The sequence below is a fragment of the Trachemys scripta genome, chromosome 2 (genome assembly GCF_013100865.1).
Source record: "Trachemys scripta elegans isolate TJP31775 chromosome 2, CAS_Tse_1.0, whole genome shotgun sequence".
Taxonomy (NCBI): domain Eukaryota; kingdom Metazoa; phylum Chordata; order Testudines; family Emydidae; genus Trachemys; species Trachemys scripta.
Genome location: NC_048299.1, coordinates 205,647,635 through 205,669,512, shown reverse-complemented (window position 1 = coordinate 205,669,512; position 21,878 = coordinate 205,647,635). Strand labels below are relative to the sequence as shown.

The window sequence follows — 21,878 nt, the reverse complement described above, 5'->3', positions numbered from 1 at the left end:
CTATTTACTTCAGACCCTTTTCTCCAATTTGTCCAGATCATTTTGAATTTTAATCCTGTCCTCCAAAGCATTTTCAACTAGAGCCCTGCTAATCTGCGGATATTTGCTTTATATCCCCATCCATGGATGCGGATATCCACAGACCATTTTTGCGGATCACAGCTCGGATGCGGATACAAATTTTGTATCCGCACAGGGCTCTGCAACACACTCACCTGAATGGAGTGGCTGTTACCCAGCCTTCAGCTCGGCTCTCTGAATCAAGCAGCAGCAGCTTGCTGGGCATTCTGGGAGTTCTAGTCCCCAGCTTGCTCAGATATGGGAGGTAAACTGCAACTCCCAGAAGGGAGCATGATGCTGTGCTCCTACACAGTGAGCATAACGCAGCATGTGTTAGAACCACCGCAGCTGTGTAGGGGTGTCCGAGCCCCCCCATTGGGAGGGTGGTGCTGCACATGAGGACCCAGGATGTAGCCTCCACCCAGAGTGGGGAAGGAAGTACAACTGGGCAGAGCAGGGTGTGGGAGGTCTCTGGGGAGAAGTGGGAGGAGTTGGGGGTTTGACAGCTCTGCGTCACTGGTGCAAGGTGACCTGTGGAGCTGTTAGCAGAGCCCTGCAAATCCATGGATATCCGAAGACAATTTATGCAGATCGGATGCGGATACAACTTTTTGTATCCACACAGGGCTCTACTTGCAACCCCTCCCAGCGTGGTATCGTCCACAACATTTATAAGTGTACTCTCTATGCTGAGGTAGTCAATAGGCAGACCCTGGGCCAAATCTGGACCGCTAGACACTTTTGAACAGTCCCCAAAATCTTTTTATTTACTTATTATCATTGTTATTTCCATTATTTTCTTCTCTGGAGTCTGGACCTTGAGTATACATTGACCAAGAAATTGGGACCTTGACAAAAAAGAATTTCCTATGCCTGCACTCTGCCATTATCTAAATCACTGATGAAGATATTGAACAGAACCGGACCCAGAACTAATCCCTGCGGGACCCCACTGAATAGGCCCTTCCAGTTTGACTGTGAACCACTGATAACTACTCCCCAGCAGGCATTCTGCGAAAGAGAAATGCAGGTCAAGTTTCTGTAAATTCACGTTAGGAGCTGGGTAGAGGCGTCCATAGTTAAGTTCTCTGTCTGGATATGGGTGCAGGAGCAGCACTGGCGCTGGTGATGTCGCCCTCCCTAGCTATAGCTATTCTATTATGGCTCCCACTTACAAATTCCCTCTGAAACTCCAGTTTGTTGTCCCTTGTTCGCTAGCTCTCCTTGGTCGCTTAGCGTCTAGCTTTTTAGCCCTTCTCTCCTAGATCAGCCCTACCCCTGCTTTTCTGCATAGGCACTCTCTGAAAGAAACATTCTAGGAAAGATGATCATGAGAATTGTTGCTGAATTAGAGGATGCAGCATGAGGGCTATGGAAAGGGAAGGAGGAATGGAAACTGCTTACCCCCTTCATTCTTTTACCCCCACCTTCTCATGGACTTCTGCTCTAACATTCTGATCAACAGTTGTGTCTGCAGATGTCTTCATGTTCAACCAGGGGTGGCGCCTAGTGAGCAAGTGCAAGGAATTCCAAGTGGCATATTTGCAAATTTCATCTGATGATGCTTCCCATGTCCAGACCAACAGGTGGCCATGTCTCTAGTGTAGTGGCTCTAAGTCTTGGGGAGAAGTTTGGCAGCCTCATAAGTCTTCGATATCCAACACAATTAATCTGGCCAGGGTGTATCCTGAACCATGGAAGAGAATGAAAAAGGGAATCTTTTCTGCTCAATGTTTCTGATCCAAGAGCACCGCAAAGGCCCTTTTGATATGGCAGGTGTTACGGGAAGGGAAAAACTTGAACAAGACTGGAGTAGAAGCTTGGATGAGGGATATCATGGTTAGGAAATGAGTCAGATATCAGGATTTTTTATAAAAACTAGGACAGAAGCCAAGCATCATGTTATTATGGGAAAGTCAATACCACAAGACTATAAGACCACTATATAAGAGATAGCTACTCAAGCCACCTCAGGGAGAGGAACAGACGATGTGTTAAAGAGAGACTCATACTAGGTATATCTACACTGCAGCTGGAAGCTAGCCTTGTTTGTGCAATCACACTAAAAATTGCAGCAGGGATTTTGGGACTTGGGGTGGAGCTTTGGCTCTCAAGCCTAGGGATCAGGAGGGGTGAAAGCCTGAGTCGTACGGGCCAGACGGCTTTTTAGTGTCATAGCTTGACCACCTCTGGCGTGAGTCTGTCTACCTGTGCTGGGAGACTCGCTCCCAGAGATTTATACAAGCCATGCTCTGACTCCTTTTGAGGCACTTTGGAACTCAGGACAGAGTTTCAGATAAGGCAACACTGGGGAGAGGATCCCACCTTGTCTCACCCCTCTACTGGGCAAGCAAGGGCTCTAGTGCAGAGATTAGGCTCTTGATGAAAGCCAGCTGCTGGAAGTTTAAGAAAGCTGAGATTCTGGTGCATCTGAAAGAATCTCTATGCCCTATATAAAGGGAACGGTCCACACTCCAAAACAAAAGTATTTCTCTTTCAAGGGATTAGCATGGTCAAGACCACCTTACTGGAGATTCCAGACTCCTTCAGGAGCACACTGCCAGAAACCACGTTAAAGGACGTTGGCCTGGTCTACACAGATTTTGTACAGGTATAACTACATTGGTATGGGGTGCAATTTTGTAATGAAATAGTTGGCGGTACAATCACTAGTATGGATGCGGGTGTCTTATACGGGTATTGCTTAATCCCCTTCCTGTACGTCTGTGATAGTTAAATTGGTACAACTTGTGTGTTTAGACAAGGGCACCTGGGTCAGGAGGACATTACTTGAACCCACAGTCCTGACCCATTGGGGAGCATAGCTTGTGTACCAAGGCCCTTCGGTTATTCTAGGACAACTAGGATTAGAAGCAGATGCCTCTTTACTATTTTTTGTGGGCAGAGGCGGCTGGTTTTGTCTTCCAGAGACCACCTCAACAGTTGTTTGTCCCTCTGGGTGAGACTCTCTTCCCCTTTAGGGAAGCTAGGCAGCTAGTTGTCTGTCACAGCCCCAGAAACAGTTACGCTGCTGTCACACATCACTGAAGTTGTGGAGGTTTCCTCTCCGAGATTAAGCAGAGACTTTCATCGTGCTTTTGATTAGGTCTTGTAAATACAGCACTCCTTTTATACAGCATGCTCATCAATAGGCCTCTGTGTTGGTCACAGATTCCGTGACTTCTGCAGCGGCCAGTGTGGCTAACCCCAGGGCTGCCAAAGCAGCTGGCCCCGGCCAGTAGCCCCCGGCCAACTGGCTGGAGCAGCCACAGGCCATGGCCCTTGGCAGCTGGTGCTGCAGGCCCCGGCAGCGGCCCCTGGCTGGCTGGAGCAGCCACAGGCTGTGGCCCCTGGCCAGCTGGTGCCACTGGCCCCCGGATGTGCCTCCCCCAGCAGTACCACCCTGCCTTCCACATGCAGCGCCCTGGATTTGCCTGCCCCCCCATAAGATTTAATCACAGGTATTTTTAGTATAAGTCATGGACAGGTCACAGGCCGTGAATTTTTGTTTATTGCCTGTGACCTGTCCAGGGCTTAATCGTGGCATCACTCATCAATACACATTATTAGAAACTACATTCAAGTACTTTCAGTTCACCAAAACTAAGGCTTTTAGTATTTCTTTAGTCATTAAATCTTTATTTTCCCTACAATATTCAACAAGCCTCCGGGAGGGCTTCCCTCCTTTTTTTCCCCAAAGATAATTCAATATTAAAATGGAACAAATGCATACAAGACATTTCAATACCTCAAGCCCAGATCCAAGGTTTGGTGAATCCAGTGGTCTTTTTTTCCTTGGCCCAATCGCTGCCAAAGCTGTGAGATTGGCTTCTCTTTGTTGCATCTGTGCCAGCTCCAACTGTTGCATCTAATTTAAAAAAGAAAAGTATATGATATATGGTATACTGAAGGGCCAATTTTGTTCATTCAGCTTCAACCATTTGATCTTTTACATAGCTTATAAAATCTGCATCATAACATGAGAATATGACTTTTCAGAAATTACAATTCCAGTAATTAGGCCCATTGCCACACTAGTCATTTTAGGAGCCCAGCAAATGCTAACCCCCACTACATATGCCATGGCATTGTCCTTAGGTTCAAGTGTTTTGAGAAGACAGCACCTAGGATCAACAATACCACCAGAGATATCCCTACTGATCTCAAATTCAGTGAATTTTGCTATTTATTGATTAGTGAGACAAGAAAAGTTTTGGCTCAAAACCAGTTTAAATGGCCAAAAATTAACATTTTGAGAGTTGAAGGTTCTCGATATTGAGAACGGGTCACACTGTACTCAGTTTCACAGGTTGTTTCCATTTCAGGTGACCATATGTCCCGATTTTATAGGGATAGTCCCGATATTCAGGGCTTTTTCTCATATAGGCGCCTATTACCCTCCATCCTCTGTCCTGATTTTTCACTCTTGCTATCTGGTCACCTTATTTCCATTTGAGCAAGCAAGAGAAATTCCAAAACATGATGTGTATTTGACAGCATTCATTTTTACTTCAATTATCTGAAGCTTAATTTTGTGAACCAAGGCCTTGTGCCCTGACACTACTCTGAATGTCATGGGGACAGAATACGTGGATCACAGGAATTTTCAGGTGACTGAGGTTTAATAGCATGCAGGTAGCACTTCAATTCTCTCATTAGTTAACTTTTTTCAAAATGTCAGGCTTTTTTTTTTAAATTTATATTTGAGATGTTTAACACTCCAGATACTTATTTTCAGTTGTTCATGAAGAAAAGAATTCCCTCAAAATAAGTCAAGACTTAAGAGAACAGATTCCATGATTAGCTGGTTGGATTAGTTTAGTCAAAATGATGACTAACAAGCTTTTTAAATACACTATCATGCTACCACTAAAAATCACCAGCAGTTTCTAAAAATAAAACTAAGAAAATTTCATATAGCAGGGCAAGTACTGCTGCTTCCCAAGTGTGTTGAAATATTCTTATGTTATCTATAGGATGGTGGAATAACTCAAGAAAACAGAGGGGGAGTCCGCAAAGTATTCCCCCCCTTCATCCCCCGGCGAAGGAATACCATTTATAGCAAAAAGGCAAAGCAGAAAGGAAATTATTCTCCAACTCAGGGTTCAAAAGGTTCCCTGACTGTGAAGCCCATGCATTTGATTTTCTAGTCATGCATCAGCTACAGTTTTTTATATTAAAATGGCAACACTTCCTTTCAAAGGTTAAGAAATTCTCAGCCAAAGGTGAATTCCTTACAGAGTTTTTGACTGCTCAGTTCAACCACTGCATACAAGGGAAGAAGCTATACTTTTCCTCATCTCACAAAATTTCACTGGAACTTTTTGTAGTCTGCTCACATTTTGCTGTTTAACTACAAAAAGCATTTATTGAGCTTGCAGCGCAGTTGAACACTTACTTTCCCCCACTACTTTATCTTTAATATTCTGTTAAAAAGAAGGGGGCTCCCTAAAATAGGAACTTAGTATGCCAGCAAAAACTCTGACATCTGAATTTGTAACCAAATTCTACTCTTATTGGTCATTTGTACCTTTTCAAGTAGGACTAAAATGATCTGCAACAAAATAAAAAGGAAATATTACTCACCCTGTGCAGTAACTGTAGTTCCAGCTATGCTCCCTTAGGGGTATGCCATTTCAAGGGCTCAAGAGGTGCAAGTGATCAGAGATTTCTAGCTAGCAGTACCCGTTTGACCTGCACATGCACCTTATGCCTCTTTGTGGCAGACACTGAGGCTATAGTGGGGGTACACAGACAAACTGCCCTCATTTCCTTCTCTACTCACTCATTCCCTAAGGAACATCTGAAGCAGAAAGGAAGAAGGTGGGTAGTGGAGTATTCATAGGAACACATCTTATAGCACTACAGTTGCTGCACAGGGTAGATAACATTTCCTCATTTCCTTCATCTTTGAATAGTGTCCCTATGGGGTGCTCCACTTCAGGTGACTTCTGAGCAGTATCCAAAAGAGAAGGGAGCTTCGGATCAGGGTCCAGAATTGAAGACAATACTGCAGAGCCAAGTGCCGCAGCAGATCCGACGGAATGACGCAGGGCATAATGCTTTGAAAACATACGGCCTGAAGTCCACGTAGTGGCGCTATATATCTCCGATATGGGAACATCCTTCAAAAAGGCTGTAGATGTTGCTTGCAATCTGGCTGAATGCGCTTTCACATCTGGGGAGGTGGCGGGGGAAAGGAGGGCTGAGCACCCACAGACTCATAACAGGTAGGGATACTTTCAAAATGGATCAGGTGGTCTCTGAGCAGAAATAGGAACCCCTTTGATCTATCTGTGAAAAGTATAAAGTGTAGACGATTTCCTAAATCACTTAGTCCTATCCAAATAGAAGGGCTTTGACTTTCTAATACCCAGGTTATGGAAACAGGATTCCATCTGAAAACTATTAGGTTCTGGAAAAACATACTGGTAGATACCTTAGATTTTCATCTTGCTCCTCCTTGCTGATTTAAAAACATGCAGGACATGATGTCCCATATGACCCTAATCGTTCTGTCCTGATGAAGGGCAGGAAACGGAGGCAAGTATTCCCAATGGCCTTGAGTGCCAAAAGGCTGATCTGGAGACAGCTTTCATGGACTGTCCATCTGCCCTGAACCTGGGAGTGTCAAAGAGGACTCCCTACCCTAACAGAGTTGGGGTGGGTTGGCAGCTCTGAACCAACCTTGGAAGCAGTGGAAGCGTAGCCTTACATGATGGGTCAAAGATGCACACTATCATATGGCCAAGGAGTTGAAGACAGTTGCTTATTGAGGTCCAAAGGCTGCCCTGAATTGTTCCTATCATTCTTGACAAGGTCACAAACCTGTCTAAAGGGAGATGCGCTCTGGCTGTCACTGAGTCCACGTACGCCCCTATAAACTTTATCCTTTGCACCAATACTAACATGGGTTTCTTTTCATTCAGCTGTAGGACCAACTCTTGGAACACACCATAGGCCCTCTAGGTGGACGATAACACTGCCCCGAAAGAGCACCCTTTGAGCAGCCAGTTGTCAAGGTACGGGAAGAAAAGAATCTCTTCCTGTCAAAGGAAAGTCGTCAACTACTCCTAGAACTTTCAAAAACACCTTTGGAGCTGAAGAGAACCACTCGCTACTGGAAGTGATCCTGGTCTACAATGAATCATAGGTATTTCCTGTGCGATAGGAAATGGTTATATATTTTATGGAAGTAGGCACTGTGTAGGTCAAGGGATGAAAACCGACCCCCTTCCCGTGGCAAAGGAATTATAGTTGCTACAGTCACCATCCTAAACTTTTGACATTTCACCAACTTGTTCAGCCGTCTTAGATCTAAGATCAGTCTCCAATCTTCATCCTCCTTTGGTACTAGGAAGAGAAGAACTACCAGGCCCCGTAAGGGGAAGGGACAGATTGTATTGCTCCTAGCTGGAGAAGAGAGTACTAAGGCAAGAGGGGGAGATGCTCATGTGGGGGTCCCTGATGAGGAACAGGGCAGGGGGGTGGAAACAAAGGAGTGCCAAAAAACTGGATGGTGTAGCCCAGTGTTACGACCTCCGAGACCCACTGGATCATAGTGATCCATTCCCAAGCCCGAAGAAATGAACAAGGTTGTCCCCAAAGGGAAGGCGGGGGCTAAAGGACGGAACTGCAAAAATCAGAGGTGTGGAAGGATTTGAACCCGCAACCAAACCCATCAAAACTGCTGTTTAGATGATGCCTGGGTGGTCATGGAGCGTGATTGGGCCACCTTCTTCCTCTGAAACCTGTCTCTTTGGGCAGGTTTTCCCCATGGGTTTGTGATACCCCAAAAACTGAACAGCGTCTGACCTCTGGGCAGTCTGACCTACTGAAACATTTCCTGCTTATAGGTGTGTAGATCCCCATGGAACATAGGGCAGCCCTGCAGTCCTTCAGCATATGCAAGGAATCATTCATTGTCTCAGAGAAAAGCTTACGACCAAAGGGGAGTCCTCTATAGGGTTCTGAACCTCTCTCAGAAACCCTGAAAGTTGGAGCCAAAACACCCTGCACATAACTACCACAGTGGCGAGAGATCTGGCAGCAATGTCCACAGCATCTAGGGATGCTTGGAGAGCTGTTCAGGCCAATAGCTGAGCCTCCACAACAATGGGCCAGAATTGCTCCCTGCAGTCATGTGGCAGCTGTTCAATAAAGGCCATGAGCTTGTTGTAATTAATCAAGTTGTATTTGGCCATGATTGCCTCACAGTTCACAATCCGGAACTGCATGGTCACAGACAATAAGACGTTTCAAAAAGACCCAGTTGCTTTTAGTGTTTGTCATGGGGGTAGGTCTCAAAATGTGGCTTACACCGTTCGTTCACTGCATCCACCACTAGGGAGTTAGGTGGGGATGAGAAAATAGTCAGAATCCTTAGAAGGCACATAGTACTACTTATCCACCCTTTTTCACGTTGGTCACTGTCGAAAGACAGGAGTTTTGGTCTGACCCAGTACGGCCGTTCTTATGTTCTTAGGGACCGGCATCTGCCATGCCATCTTAGCCAGATCCAGCAGAGCCTCATTAATAGGTAGCACCCCTCTGGAAGGTGTTGCCAACTACAAAACATCCAGCAGCTTGTGCTGCTGATCTCTGACCTCCTCCAGAGGGATCTGCAGAGCACCAGCTACCCTTCTAATGAGATCCTGGAACAGTATGACATTGTTGGCGGTGGAAAGCAGGGGAGGCACAACAGCCTCATCCAGCAACGACGACGAAATTGCGGTCTCAGGGGTGACTTCCTCTTCTGCCCTAGCCTCCTACTCCTCAAATGTCTCCTTCTGTCATGCAAGGGCAGAGAGGATGGGAAACCCTGGCCTCCCTGAGGGACAGTACCAGTAGTCTGTTGAATTGTTGCCAAGAGGCAGCCCACGGGTTTCAATAGGAGGGGGGGGGAGATTGGGGGTGGCGTACAAGGTTGATTCCACCATCCTTGGAGAGCTGCAAAGTCCTCCCTGAGCGAAGGTGCGTTCCTGAAGAGGTATGTAGGACGACGCCCCCCCCGACACTCAAGGAGACCAATTGGAAGTAGTCTTCCTCTACATCTTCCCATATGGCGGCAGTCATTGAGGATGGATGAGAGTTGTGTGCCATGGAGTAGCCACTCAGACCAAGGTGTCTGTACTGAGACATGCTTAGTACCTGGCCAGCAAATCCAACACAGAGGTCCCTCACGTATCAGAACTCCTGTGGCAACGAAGGACCCCAGTAGTGACACCGTAGCCGAGATTGCCATGGCTGGAGACAACTGTACCAATGATGATAGGCATACTTCAGGTGTTGTGTATGTCAGACCCTGAGGGCAGTTCACAGACGCACCCCTGTATAGACTCTGTCTGCCATGAGGAAGCAGAGGGTACATGAGCAGGGCATGGGCACTGCTAGCTAGAAATCTCGGATCAAGGGCTTGAGAGGTGCATAAGCACCTGAAGTGGAGCACCCATAGGGACAGTACTCGAAGATGAAATTAGGCTTATAGTTCTTTATGTACAAAGACAGAAAGCTGTGTTTAAAATGCATTTCCTGGTTGGCTGGGTTTTTTTTTTTTTTTAAACATTAAAAAAACTTAAAACTTGTCTCCCCTAAAAGCCCTTGGTAGGTTATCACCTCCAGTGCCTAATGGACATTTTGAAAAAAGTGATGTGTCACAAATTCAACCTTCCTGCCCCAGCACTTAAGGTGGAAGAGCAACAAACATGATTAGACCCCTTCCCCCAGCAAAACACAGGCTTGACGTCATTCCTAATGTTACTAAGGTTACAAACAGTTTAAAACCAAGTCATTCACACAATATACAAAGAGACCAATCCAAATTTTAAAAAGATTTTTTTTACAGCTCACCTTATCTCCTCAGAGAAGTTAAACAATGTTTCTACAGCATTAGCTACCATATCACACTTACACTTTACATTTAAGAAAATAGAAATAAAAAATATGTAATAGTTTGTTCATCAGAACTTGCATTTTGCATGATCTGGTTCCATTTTTCAGTAGTGTAGACTAACATTTTCAAGAGAGTATGTTACCAGTAAAGTTTTGCAATTGCTTAAGTTATCTACAGCTGCCTTACATAAAAACTTAATATTTGTGATGTGTGTTTTGGAAAGAACATAATTTAAAAAAAATAAAGAGGTAGACGTAGAAAATACTTTCTGAAGTCAAGAATAACTTACTCTAAGCTGGAGAGGAGAAAACAATTTAGATCAAAGTAACTAAATTGAACCTTCACTTAGAAGTTCAGCCAAACCTCAAGATTCGAAAAAATTCAAATAAAAATGAAAAATATTAAAAGTTTAACCACTTCCTGGATTCATTAGAAGCAATTAAAAGCCAAGGTTCTTTGACAGTCAGCTGTTCGATTTCCAAGCCCAAGTTTCTAAATCTAGGATGTTCCAAAAACATCCAAACTTGTGGGCAATAATCTGAGCTGAATTTCACAGAATTGTATATCCCTTGTTTTAACCAGACATTCCTATCAATACATTTTTGAAGCAGCGTTTTTCATACAGAGGTGCCACACTGTACTTCACAAGCTCCAAGAGCATGTTTTTTAGTTTTATGGCTGTTACAATACAGCAAAAAGACAGGTAAGTGCAGATAGACCAGTATATAGTTGCTTTAATCAACAGATAGCCAATTAAAAGCAATGGACATTATTTCCAAAGATGGTGCCTAAAGTCAGGGAGTCTAAGATGCTGACCCTACATTGAGATTTGTGTGGGTGCACGCATGCACAGCTCATTGCAGGATCAAAGCCTGAGTCTATAGTTAGGCTCTCCAATAAGTGGCCAGATTTTCAAGGTGTTTTTGTTTTGAAGTCAATTAATAGTGGACATAAGCTGATGACAACAAGACAAGCAGGAAATGGGTTTCACAGCAACAGAAAAATGTATTGTCCCTTCTCACAGATTTAAGATTATTAAATTTGGACAAAATAAGTGGCCTGCCAACTTCTACCTTGATAGGCAGCGATGGTAATGACAAAACAAGAGCCAGTGACACAAAGAAGTATGACTGAAATTGATACTGATTTAATAGAGAGCCAGTCAAACATGATGTGATCGCCCAACTGGCTACTGGTGGAAACAGAGGCTGCTGAATTTTGTACAGTGCATGGAAGTAATTCCATTAAAGAGTTAATGGAGTCTAGAAGAGACATTTATCAATTATCCCAAGAGACAGATACACCTTCTTTTGCCAGCTTGGGTGAAAGTCACACCTCCCTACACCAGCTAATCTCCCTCCACTCTGGATTGGTGGGGATTGGGAATTCCCTGAGAGGGAGGGAAGGTGCTGCTATCATTGCCTACCCATTGTTGGAGGGGAAGCAGGTCCAGCAGGAGAAGGTGAATTTCTTTAACATGGTGAATTGATGCATCCTTGGCTACCTAACCTCTACCAGCACCACTTTCTAATGCCAACTGTTGCAGGGCCCCCATTTATGAAAAGGGGAGTTGGGGATGCTTTCCGCCACTTCATCCATCTGCACTCTGTCCACAACACATCTCCCACCATAGGACCAACAAAACCAGGCAGAATTTGGCCAGGATTTGAAGAACAAGTCTCATTCTGGCTATTTTCTGGAGGTGAGAAAGTTGTGCTCTAGTACAAAGAAACACCAATTGTGAAATATAATGCCAATGTAAACTTCCAGTATAAATGCCCATAATCCTTGTAAGGGACTGAAGGAAATAATGAAGAGTACCATGCTAGCAGCCCAGCTCAACACACTGGTGAGTCAATTAAAAAGATCTGATTGAAATGTATTTAGTTTTTATAAATGTACAATACTTGTGACTGAGTATTGAGAGAGTAGTGAAAGCAGAATGGGAAGGAGAGATTCATGAGACAGGAAGATGGTATCAAGACATGCCAGTGAACAATCGCTAGTTTATTCAGGAACAAGGTGGTCAGAGAAACATCTGAGTTAAATTTTTCATTTCAAACAGATATTTTTGTAGTACATCCTTGAGTTATCAGAAAAGTGGAGGAAGGGGAGAAATGGAACTGGGTTTACAGTGCAGCATAAAGCAGAGTAAGAACTCCCTTTGGGTGGTGAAGACTCAGAAGTAGGTTATTTGAAAGCTACAGAAGGAGTTGGTGTTTGGCTGAAGGGTTTCTTGGACTACCAGACTTCCACTAGGAATGGTTAGAAATCAACATCTCTGAATGAGGAAGAGGAAGTGTCCCAGCTAACCCTCTTCTCCCAAACCCACTTCTTAAGATATGCCCTCTAATCTCTTTCTCCAGTACCTTCCGTCCTCCCACCTCTTCTAGACACATCCCAGACCCCTCTCAAAATACAGACATTATGCTAATCTTTTGAAGTGTCTTTAAATCTTTTAAAAGGCAGGAAGTTGCATTTAGTATTTCAAATATTTTCCATGGACCCTCTATTTTTCTATCAATAGATCCTTTTCCTATCCCATTTCAATTAAGATGAGGGATGTGCCCTTACTCAGCACCACACCCTGAACACATGTACATTGTTTTCTAGGCTATGGAGGATATGAACTCCTTTCAAATTATCTCTTCATCTTGTTGGATCCCATTACCAGGAGATGGATGATTGATGATGCATCACCACAATAATGTCCAGATGAGAGCCACCAAAACTGGCAAGCTCCCTCTCCTATCCTGACCTACACTTCAGCCACTGAAATAGAAGATGCTGCTGCCATTATGTCACTCCATGAAGAATAAGGATTTTGTCAATGTCAAAATTTATGTCTCAAAACAGCATAAAGGGGGCAGCCTTTGGACCAGAAGCAAACGACAGTGTTCATGCACATTTTCCTCCCTCTGAGTTTTACTTTCACTCTAAGAATTAAAGTACAAAGATTTCTAAAATCCTGTACACAACGATCAAATTGCTGTGAAAACGTCTCACAAGTTGCAAAATAGTCTGTTGCTGCTGGCCTTTTTAATAATAAAAGTGGGTTTTAAAGTCTGGTCTTGCAGCAGTCAGGAACTTCTAGGGTGACAATAACCATTTTAGTTAATCTGACCTGCAGCACAAATCAAAAAAAGGTACATTTTTAAGTCCTTCCTTATAGTGAAATGGCATTTGCAGCATAGCTGTAATCACATAAAATGAAAGCCTTTAAAATTGACCTCTCTCTTCTCCATTCAATTTCTCTACCAATAAAAATATTACCTTTCCAGATCATGGAAATTGTATTTCTCACTCTTGTGAAGTCTTATTCTCCACATTTCAGTAAAATATGCAAAGCCTCTATCCAATATTAAACTGACTACATTTTTGATGACAATACCTTTTAAAAATAAAGTTTAACTTATGAAAAGACCAGAAATATTTCAGTTACAAGACTCCAGACTGGTGAAAAAGCAATTTTGGTTGTTATGCAAAGCATTCCCAAGATTGAGATCTTGGTCACAATGGTGAGTAGAACAGGTTGCTTACCAGTGGTCTCCCATCAGTCCTAGAACTGCTAGCCACAGTTAGGTGCCTGAATAAGGAGACAATTTTTTCTCTTTGCTATTACCTAACAGGCTGGTTTATTTGTTTTGGTAATTAAAAAAAGCAAAAAGGAAATACTGTATTACTTGTCTCATAGGCAAAACAGCAGGGCCATCTGTTTCTAGAGGCAGGTACCATCTTTGTCCCACTGGGCAGGAGAACCAGAGTAGTATGAAGTCACTTCCTTATATCTGACAAAAGGAAATGGAACCTGGCTCTTCAGGAAGCTTCCAGCCTGCACCCACTAAATAGAAACCTCAAAAGCTGCTTCAAGTCACACTGCCTTCCAAGCAACATATCCAGGGTCTTATGAGCATGAGTTTAAGTTGTTCAATAATTCAAATAAGATGGTCTCAGGTAAACAGTCACCTTTGAAGTACTTCACGATGAGACTAATCAGAGCCCTATTTCACACTGGGTGAATGTGGACAGTTATGTGCTAAGGAAGAACTGTTTGTTGTATTGTTCATGAAAATCTGTCTGGGAAACTGGTAGGGAAAGAAACTAATCAGTGTACTGTTCGTGGACCGTACTTTTAACTAACTCACAGATTGGTGTGTCATGTCTCTAGTATGTGATTTATGTTATGGAACTAGGTCACCTGGCGTCAACTGTATAAGCAAAGGAGCTCTTTAACTCAATATTTATTGTGTATACAATTATTTTGTTAAGAAGAGAACTTGCATTTTGGTCATATACATATGCAGAAAACAGGTGTGAAGTTATCTTAAGAAACAGGGAAAAGGAAGACCATGCTTTGAGGATCCAGAAAGCATTTTTACTGTTCTCAGGAGCCCGTTTTTTCCTTCGCTATCCAACATTTAGGACAGTTTTGCAGAAGAGGCAAAGTGTATAAGAGGAGCAGGTCTGAAGAGCACAGGGTAGACCAGGGGTTCTCAACCTTTCTTTCTGAGGGTCCTCCCACCAACATTCTATAAAACTCCATGGCCCACCTGTGCCACAGCAACTGGTTTTCTACATATAAAAGACAAGGCTGGTGTTAAGGGTTACCAAGCATGTCAATTGCCTGGGACCCCATGACACAGATGCCCCTGTGAAACTACATTGCTCAGACTTCAGCCCTAAGTGGCAAGGCTTCGGGCCCCGGGCTTCAGCCCTATGTGGTGGACCTTTGGCTTTCTGCCCTGGGTCCCAGCAAGTCTAACGCTGGCCCTGCTTGAAGGATCTTCTGAAACCTGCTCATGGCCCCCCAGGGACCCCAGACCCCTGGTTGATAACCACTGGGGTAGACAACAGGGTAGCAAATAGGCTACGGTTACGGGAGTACAAGAGGCAGCACTTTGACAGATGGCAGGTATCCTAGTAGAAAGGTCAATCCAAATGCTCAATTCTGCATGAGTGCACCACATGACAAAGTACATACAGAAAATGTGACAACCACGTACCATGAAAAATACCCTTCTACACAACTATGGAAGGAGAAATAGGAATGGAAAAATCAAGTGCTAAGAAACACTATGATGTGGACTGAATAGAAGGAGCAATATAAAGAAACTAAATCTTTGAGACTAGGCAGTAAGGAGAATGCAACTGTTTGGATGCGAACAGACAGAACAGTATGGAAAGGAAGCTATACAAGGAACAATTCTGGGCTTGGTTTGGAATGACTTAAGAAAAAGGACTGGAAATGTACAGGTGTGGGATCGACCAACAGTGGCCCTTACATAGATGGGTTTAGTAATTAGCAAAAGAAGGATAACTTCAGCACACCAACTTTAGAAGAACATGGGAAAAGATAGGGTATATCAAATGATTTAAAGCATCAGAGGAACTGGCAGCAAAGGAAACTGGGAAGGGCTGAAAGACAAGTTAATGTATGCCCAAGGGTTATGCATGCTATTCAGCAATAAAAATACGTTCAGAGTAATAAAAGCAGTAATGTGGATGAACAAAAATATGTCGAAGGCTTGAGGAAAAAGGAGATGGCGGACAAAGGCATATGAAAGAGACAAAACAAGGTAGAGGACTGTTTCAGTTTATAGAATAAGGAGAAATTATACCAAAATAGGTAATCACAAAAGAGTTTACTCAAATGATCACTTAGTTTTTCTACTCATTTTAAAAGGATTCAGTTCTCCTTAAGTCTTTTCCATTGCTGTACATTGGCTGTACATCTTGAAATTCTACATTTTAACTGTCTTTTTTTAAGCTATGCTGTTTATTCTAGATACTGAAATTATTTTCATCTCTCTCTCTCACATTCTCATTTTTTTTATCTATATATTCTACCTTGTTTCACCTAAAGACTGAGGGATGTAAGGTGTTTAATCTCCTTCTACCTTTCATGCATCAAGTTTTCAGAAGCTTTTTGCCGCTTCTCTTGAATGCTCTTCTTTATTGCCTTCTGCTCTAAGATATCTACCTACCTTCTCCATTCCCTTTTGCTGCATGCCAAGCATGTTCCTATTTTAAATGTTTATTTTACTTTGCCTCCTCAGGACCTTATACCAGCTCTCAGCAAACCTAACCCATTGAGCACTGGAGTCTTTACATTTCACTTGTTTTGTAGGTAGTTTTCTGACCTGCAAGGTGAATGCCACATTCTTTCCAGCAGGAGAGGTGGAACTTTAAGACTGCGAGACTAATGTATTTGCCATCTTTTCTTTCTTGCCTATGATGCAATTTCTCCCTCCACCCCCTTAAACCCTTTCTAACCGAATGCTTTAATTAGCCATATATGTTTCTATTGGCTTTTTAAATTGTTTTTTTAGAGTTAAATACAAGATAGCAGGCAGTATATGGTCTGAAGTGGCTTGGTGTGTAGCTCTTTAAAAAACTGTATTAAATAAAGTTGCATTAGATTATATTGTGGATTTTTTAAAAAGATATTTCACAGGCATGGCTTCAGTGGCAAAGAAGTCTAAAGTAAATACTACCTAAGATTTGCCCTACCAGGCCAGATGTTGAATCCACTATCCTGACAGTGGCTATAACCAGATGTTTCAAAACCAAGTGTAAGACAGTTACACAAAAACCTGCGCAGAGGGATTTTCTTCCCAAATCAGTGACTGGCTTATGCCCCAATGTCTGAGGATTTAGATCCCTTGCAGAAAATAACTTGTCTAATCCTTTTCTGAATCCTACTAAACTCTTGGCCTCAAATATCTTCTTGTATTGAGTTCCACAGGTTGATTAGGTGTTGTGCCTAAGAGTATTTTTTTTTTATCAATTTCAATTTTGTTGCATTTCAATGTTACAGATGTGCCATTGTTTGAATGTAAATTGGAGCACTTAATTTACCTTCACTATACTATTCAAACTGTAAACTTTTGTCATGTCATCTCTAAACAATTTGTCAGTGTCTTCTCACACAAGGTTCTCAGTAGCTATTTGTAGCTCCCATCCCTGAACTCCTATTTGTGCTATACATTTTGAGAGACAGGGGTGGCCTGACTGAAAACAGCATTCCATAAGATGGCGTATTATATAATGCCATAATATAGTCAATAATTCTCATTCTTTTTACATTGACTAGTGTTTGCTGTTGAGTATTCAGCAGTAGCTTGTGTTTAGCTGCCTGCAAGCCTGCAATAATGGGGAGGTCCTTTTCCTGAGAGACTAGTTAATTTAAAATCCAGCAATGAGTATCAGTAGTTCCTTCCAATGTGCATTACACCTTGTATGATTTTCATCTGCCATCATGCTGCCCAGTTACTTACCCTTGTTAAGTCCCTCAACTCTTATGTCATCCTGAGATAGCTAAACTGTGCTCTGCAAGTTTTGTCATCTCACTTTTTACTTCCTTTCACCAAATACATTAAACATTGGTCCTAATACAGAATTTTGGGTATTTCCATTTTTAAATCTTTTGCTATGTTGAAATCTATTTATTCATACTATTTGCTCACTCTTCACAAGTTTATAATCTACAGCAGTACACTTTACCTCTCGGCCTGTAATTAAGTAGGGTCTGTCTACAATGCAACAACACACTTGCAGATGACTTGGGCTCACAGGGCTCAGGCTAAGGGGCTGTTTAATTGTGGTGTAGACATTTGGGCTCAGGCCCAGGCCCAAGCCCAGGCCCAAGCCCTAGGATACTCCCCCCTTATGGGGCCCCATAACCCAGACTCCAAACTGAGCCCAAACTTCTACAGTGCAATTAAACAGCCCTGAGCCTGCATCAGCGGACACAGGCCAATCGTGGCTGTTTAACTGCAGTGTAGACATACCCTTAATTTCCTTAACAGGCTCTCATGGGTGACTTTGACAAAGATTTCCTGATAACCCAAAAAGACCCTAAATGATCCCCCTTCAAGCTTTTTAAAAAGGTATGTACATTTGCTACCTTTCAGTCCTTCAGGATAGCCGATTTTCATAAGGTCTGACAGTTGCTCAGCAGCTTCATTCCTAAGTTACTTCAGAACACTAGGATGTACACCCCCCATATGGTTATGTCTAAAGCAATGGTCTAAATGACTAACACCATAGTCCAGCTGCTGGAAGATCAGACAGCTGGTTGATGACATTGTGAGGTCTTCAACTTGTTTCCAGCTCCTATCTGCCTCTTCCAGGGGTTACTACTACATAAGAGGTGGCAGTGAACAGGAAATATGAGCTACCTTGAGGACTAGAGTCACCACTGGGAAAAGGAATGCGTGGAAGAACAGAACTAAAAAGTGGGGCAACACATGCAAGGGAACAGGAAAACCAAGCAGCAGGGAAAATAATCAGGCAACTGGGAAACTTTTTTAAATGGGAGGAGTGAATCTGTAGAAGGGGAACAGATAACCAGAATTGTAGAGCAAGGGGTGGGGTGGGGATAAAAGGAACAGAGGTACGGAAAGGAGATGATGGGAAGTGGAAATACAGTGAGACTAGTTTTGAAACTACGACAAATGCAAATATTAGTAACTGCTAAAATAAGTTAGACCCTCTCCTACTACTGTTTCGCTGAAAAAGGTGCAGTAGCTGCCACAGTGATTTTAGGTTAAACTAAAGAGGGTGAGGAGACAGTCCATGCAAACACAAGTGCTGGAGAGATGGCCCCCGAGACACTAAAATGTGGGATATATTATTAAAAGCAGAAGAATCCCTGAATTAAAGAATTACTGTTTCCAAGGTCCCATGGCATTCACACAAGATTTCAGAAAAGACGTGAGAGAAAGGGAAGCTTGAAAGATGAGAATTTAATTCAAATGCACGAGCACCACATACAACAAATGCGCTGGAATTTTCCATTCACATGAAGCTCATGTTTGCTCATCTCGTATTATATTCCTACTCTTTAGTACATCTATTTAAGTCACATTGGAATAGAAAGTGTTAGTGGACTAGAGACCACTGATATTTAAGAACATATCATCTGGGGAAGATACAAAGTTACTTGCACATTTCACTTTAGGGGAGGGGAAAAAAGTTAAACTAAATAGTTAAACTAAAACATTAAACTACAATAGAATGGGGAGTGGCAGAAAATAACTAGAATGTTCAAGTCCAAAGAACAAGAATCACAGATTCACAAAAAGGAGGTTTATACCCCAATAAACCTGAAGTAACAGAGTGGGAAAGCCATGAACAATTTACCCAGGCTTTGGGAATGCTATTATACAAAAGGCTGACATACAAGGTTAGTAAGTATAGTAGAAAGCACAAAATTCTTGAATGGATAAAGGAGTAGCTTGAGGCATGCCCAACAGCAGTCTAGAAAGGAATGTGTACTTTCTGTAGGTGATAATTTGCTAACAGGTTTGGGTGAAGGAGGGAAGTAAATAAAGGATCAAATTTAGTGTGGGCTAGATAGACAGAGCAGGGGCAAATCGGTGGCTGTTAATGTAGAGAAGATTGAGGAGTGAGGTTAAGCCAAAAAGGTCAGGGAAATTATTTATAATCTCATTTATAAAAGCATATGTCCACTGCCCAAGTCTCTGGATGCACTTACAATAGAACAGTTTTAAAAAGATGTTGTAGCCAGCTGTTGGATGAGAGCTAACCATGAATTTATATGTATTCACCATTGTGACAAAAACCTTCAAAACACTCCCTCTCCCGCCAATTAACAATCCCTAGGCAGATGGCAGGTATAAGTTTATAGAAATGCAGGTTGGTATTCTATAAAACAAAGAGGAGGATACACTGCAACTATCTAGAAAGGAGGACAGAATTGAGGGTGGTAAGAGGAGAAAAACTGGGAGGGATGGCGTTTAATGAATGAAGAGCGCAAAGTGGAAGGAGGATACATTATTAGGGCTCCGTGACGTGTGGCTGACCCCAAGGCCGTCCAAGCAGCTGACCCCGGGGACAGCCACAACAGCCGCTGCTGGAGCAGCCCCCAAAGCAGAGCTCCCGTCCTGGCCCCCTAGAGTAGCCCCTCCGTCCCCAGCTAAGAGTTAGTCAGGGGTATATAGTACAAGTCATGGACAGGTCACGGGATAAACATATTTATGGGCCCGTGACTTTTACTAAAAATACCCATGACTAAATCGTAGCCTTACATTGTTCATAGCAGAAGACATGTCATTTATGAAATACAGACACTATGGCCAAGATTGTCAAAAGTGACTGGCTATTTTGGATTCCCAACTTCAGCCACATTAAAAAGTGTGATTTCCAGTTGGATTGGTGCTGAGTACTTCCTTAAAAAAAAAAAAAAAAAAAAAAAAAAAAAATCAGGCTCCTTAAGGTGTCTCAAGTTAGGCATCAAACACTGAAGTTCCCAACGTCACTGGCCACTTTTGAAAGTCCTGGCCCTTGTGTCTAAATTGTTTGACAAAGTCTTATTATGCCTCCATTTCTAAGGCTTCTAAACCCAAAGTTCCTAAGTCCAGTTCTCTACAAATTGTTTACCAAACTTTGGAAAACTGAACATCCCTTCAAGAAGGGTTGCATGGTTAGTTTCATTTTCAAATCCCTCCTGTGTTAGAGGCTTACGACCCACAGTTTAGACCTTTAATGGAAGGAAATTGAGTTGTATTTTAATAGGCCCTTTCATTTTTATTTTGTAGCTCTTCATGGTGTGATCCTTACTCCTTTCTTCCATGCTTGGATGAGCAGTAAATAGGTAAAACTTTTGACATTTAAAGAATCACTGACATCCAAGTTAGCATTCCCCTTTGAAATTAATAGGGGAGTCCACATCTCAGTGCTACTGTTTCAGGTTCTCTGAAAACATTGGCAAGAGCTGCCAATTTAAAAAAGGTCTCTGCCACAACAAAAAGTTTTAAAAAAAGTTGCTCTAAGGGAAAGCTGAAACTCTAGAGAACAATGGCAAGGCCTGTCTGTTCCCTGCCCCGCCTCACCATGCCAGTTCTTTGCACCCCCCTCTTCAGGGCATACTGAAGGGTCCTGGGATGTTGAAGGCTTCCAATGCTGCAGGGTTTTTCCCTGCAGGTCGCCTTCTATTAAAAACTTGGTCTTTTTAATTGGTTTCTGAGGCTGTGGATGGCATTGCGTTCTGCACGACTTAGGTTATGAGGCAAGCGATGTTTTTCCACAATTTCTGCCTGTGCACGTTGGCGGAAGCATTCTATGTATAGGTCCAGACTGCCATTTCGACCCTCAGGAGGAGTCCATGTGGAGTTCTTCCTGTGTTGTTAGTGGGAGGGTATCTGTGTAACTCTTCTGTTAGTCTTAAAGGTGCCACAGGACCCTCTGTTGCTTTTTACAGATTCAGACTAACACGGCTACCCCTCTGATACTTGGCTTTTTAATTGTTATCTGTGATCTGATCCAGAGACTCAGAAATTGCTCCTGCTGTGAACAGTTCTGGGTAGCCACCATGACCTCTCCTTATTGGAAAGGCTGACCTGGAAATGGCACTACCCTTGTCCACAGGTGTGCCAAAGCCCCACAGACACTCAGGTGTTTGGGGTCAGGCTACACTCAGGGTTTGACAGGCAAAAAGGTAGTCTTGGCGATAATGAGCCTTTTCAAGTTTTAATCCTGAATTACTACAAAAAACTGTTGATTTCTCTCTGCTTTTAGATTCCATTTGTGTTTGCATTTAAAAAATGCAAACATTCAGCCCTCTTCAAGCTTTCAGTAAAGAAGTATCAGAACGGACCAGTTGGATGTGGGCTCAATGCAACTCACAGCCCCAGAATGGAATCTGTTAAGAGAAAAATATCCTAGCTCAGGGGTAGGCAGCCTATGGCACATGTGCCGAAGGCGGCACGCGAGCTGATTTTCAGTGGCACTCACACTGCCTGGGTCCTAGCCACCAGTCCGGGGAGGCTCTGCATTTTAATTTAATTTTAAATGAAGCTTCTTAAACATTTTAAAAATCTTATTTACTTTACATACAACAATAATTTAGTTATATATTATAGACTTATAGAAAGAGACCTTCTAGAAACGTTAAAATGTATTA

General features: G+C 42.8%; 1 protein-coding gene across 1 annotated transcript in view; it reads right to left on the bottom strand.

Annotated features, from left to right (window-relative positions):
- Positions 1-21,878, bottom strand: part of TAF4B (TATA-box binding protein associated factor 4b) — a 114,406-nt gene that overhangs the window by 30,146 nt on the left and 62,382 nt on the right. The window contains exon 14 of the mRNA XM_034762803.1: positions 3,809-3,928. Within this exon, the coding sequence (XP_034618694.1) occupies positions 3,809-3,928 (120 nt within the window). The remainder of the gene's footprint in view (positions 1-3,808; positions 3,929-21,878) is intronic.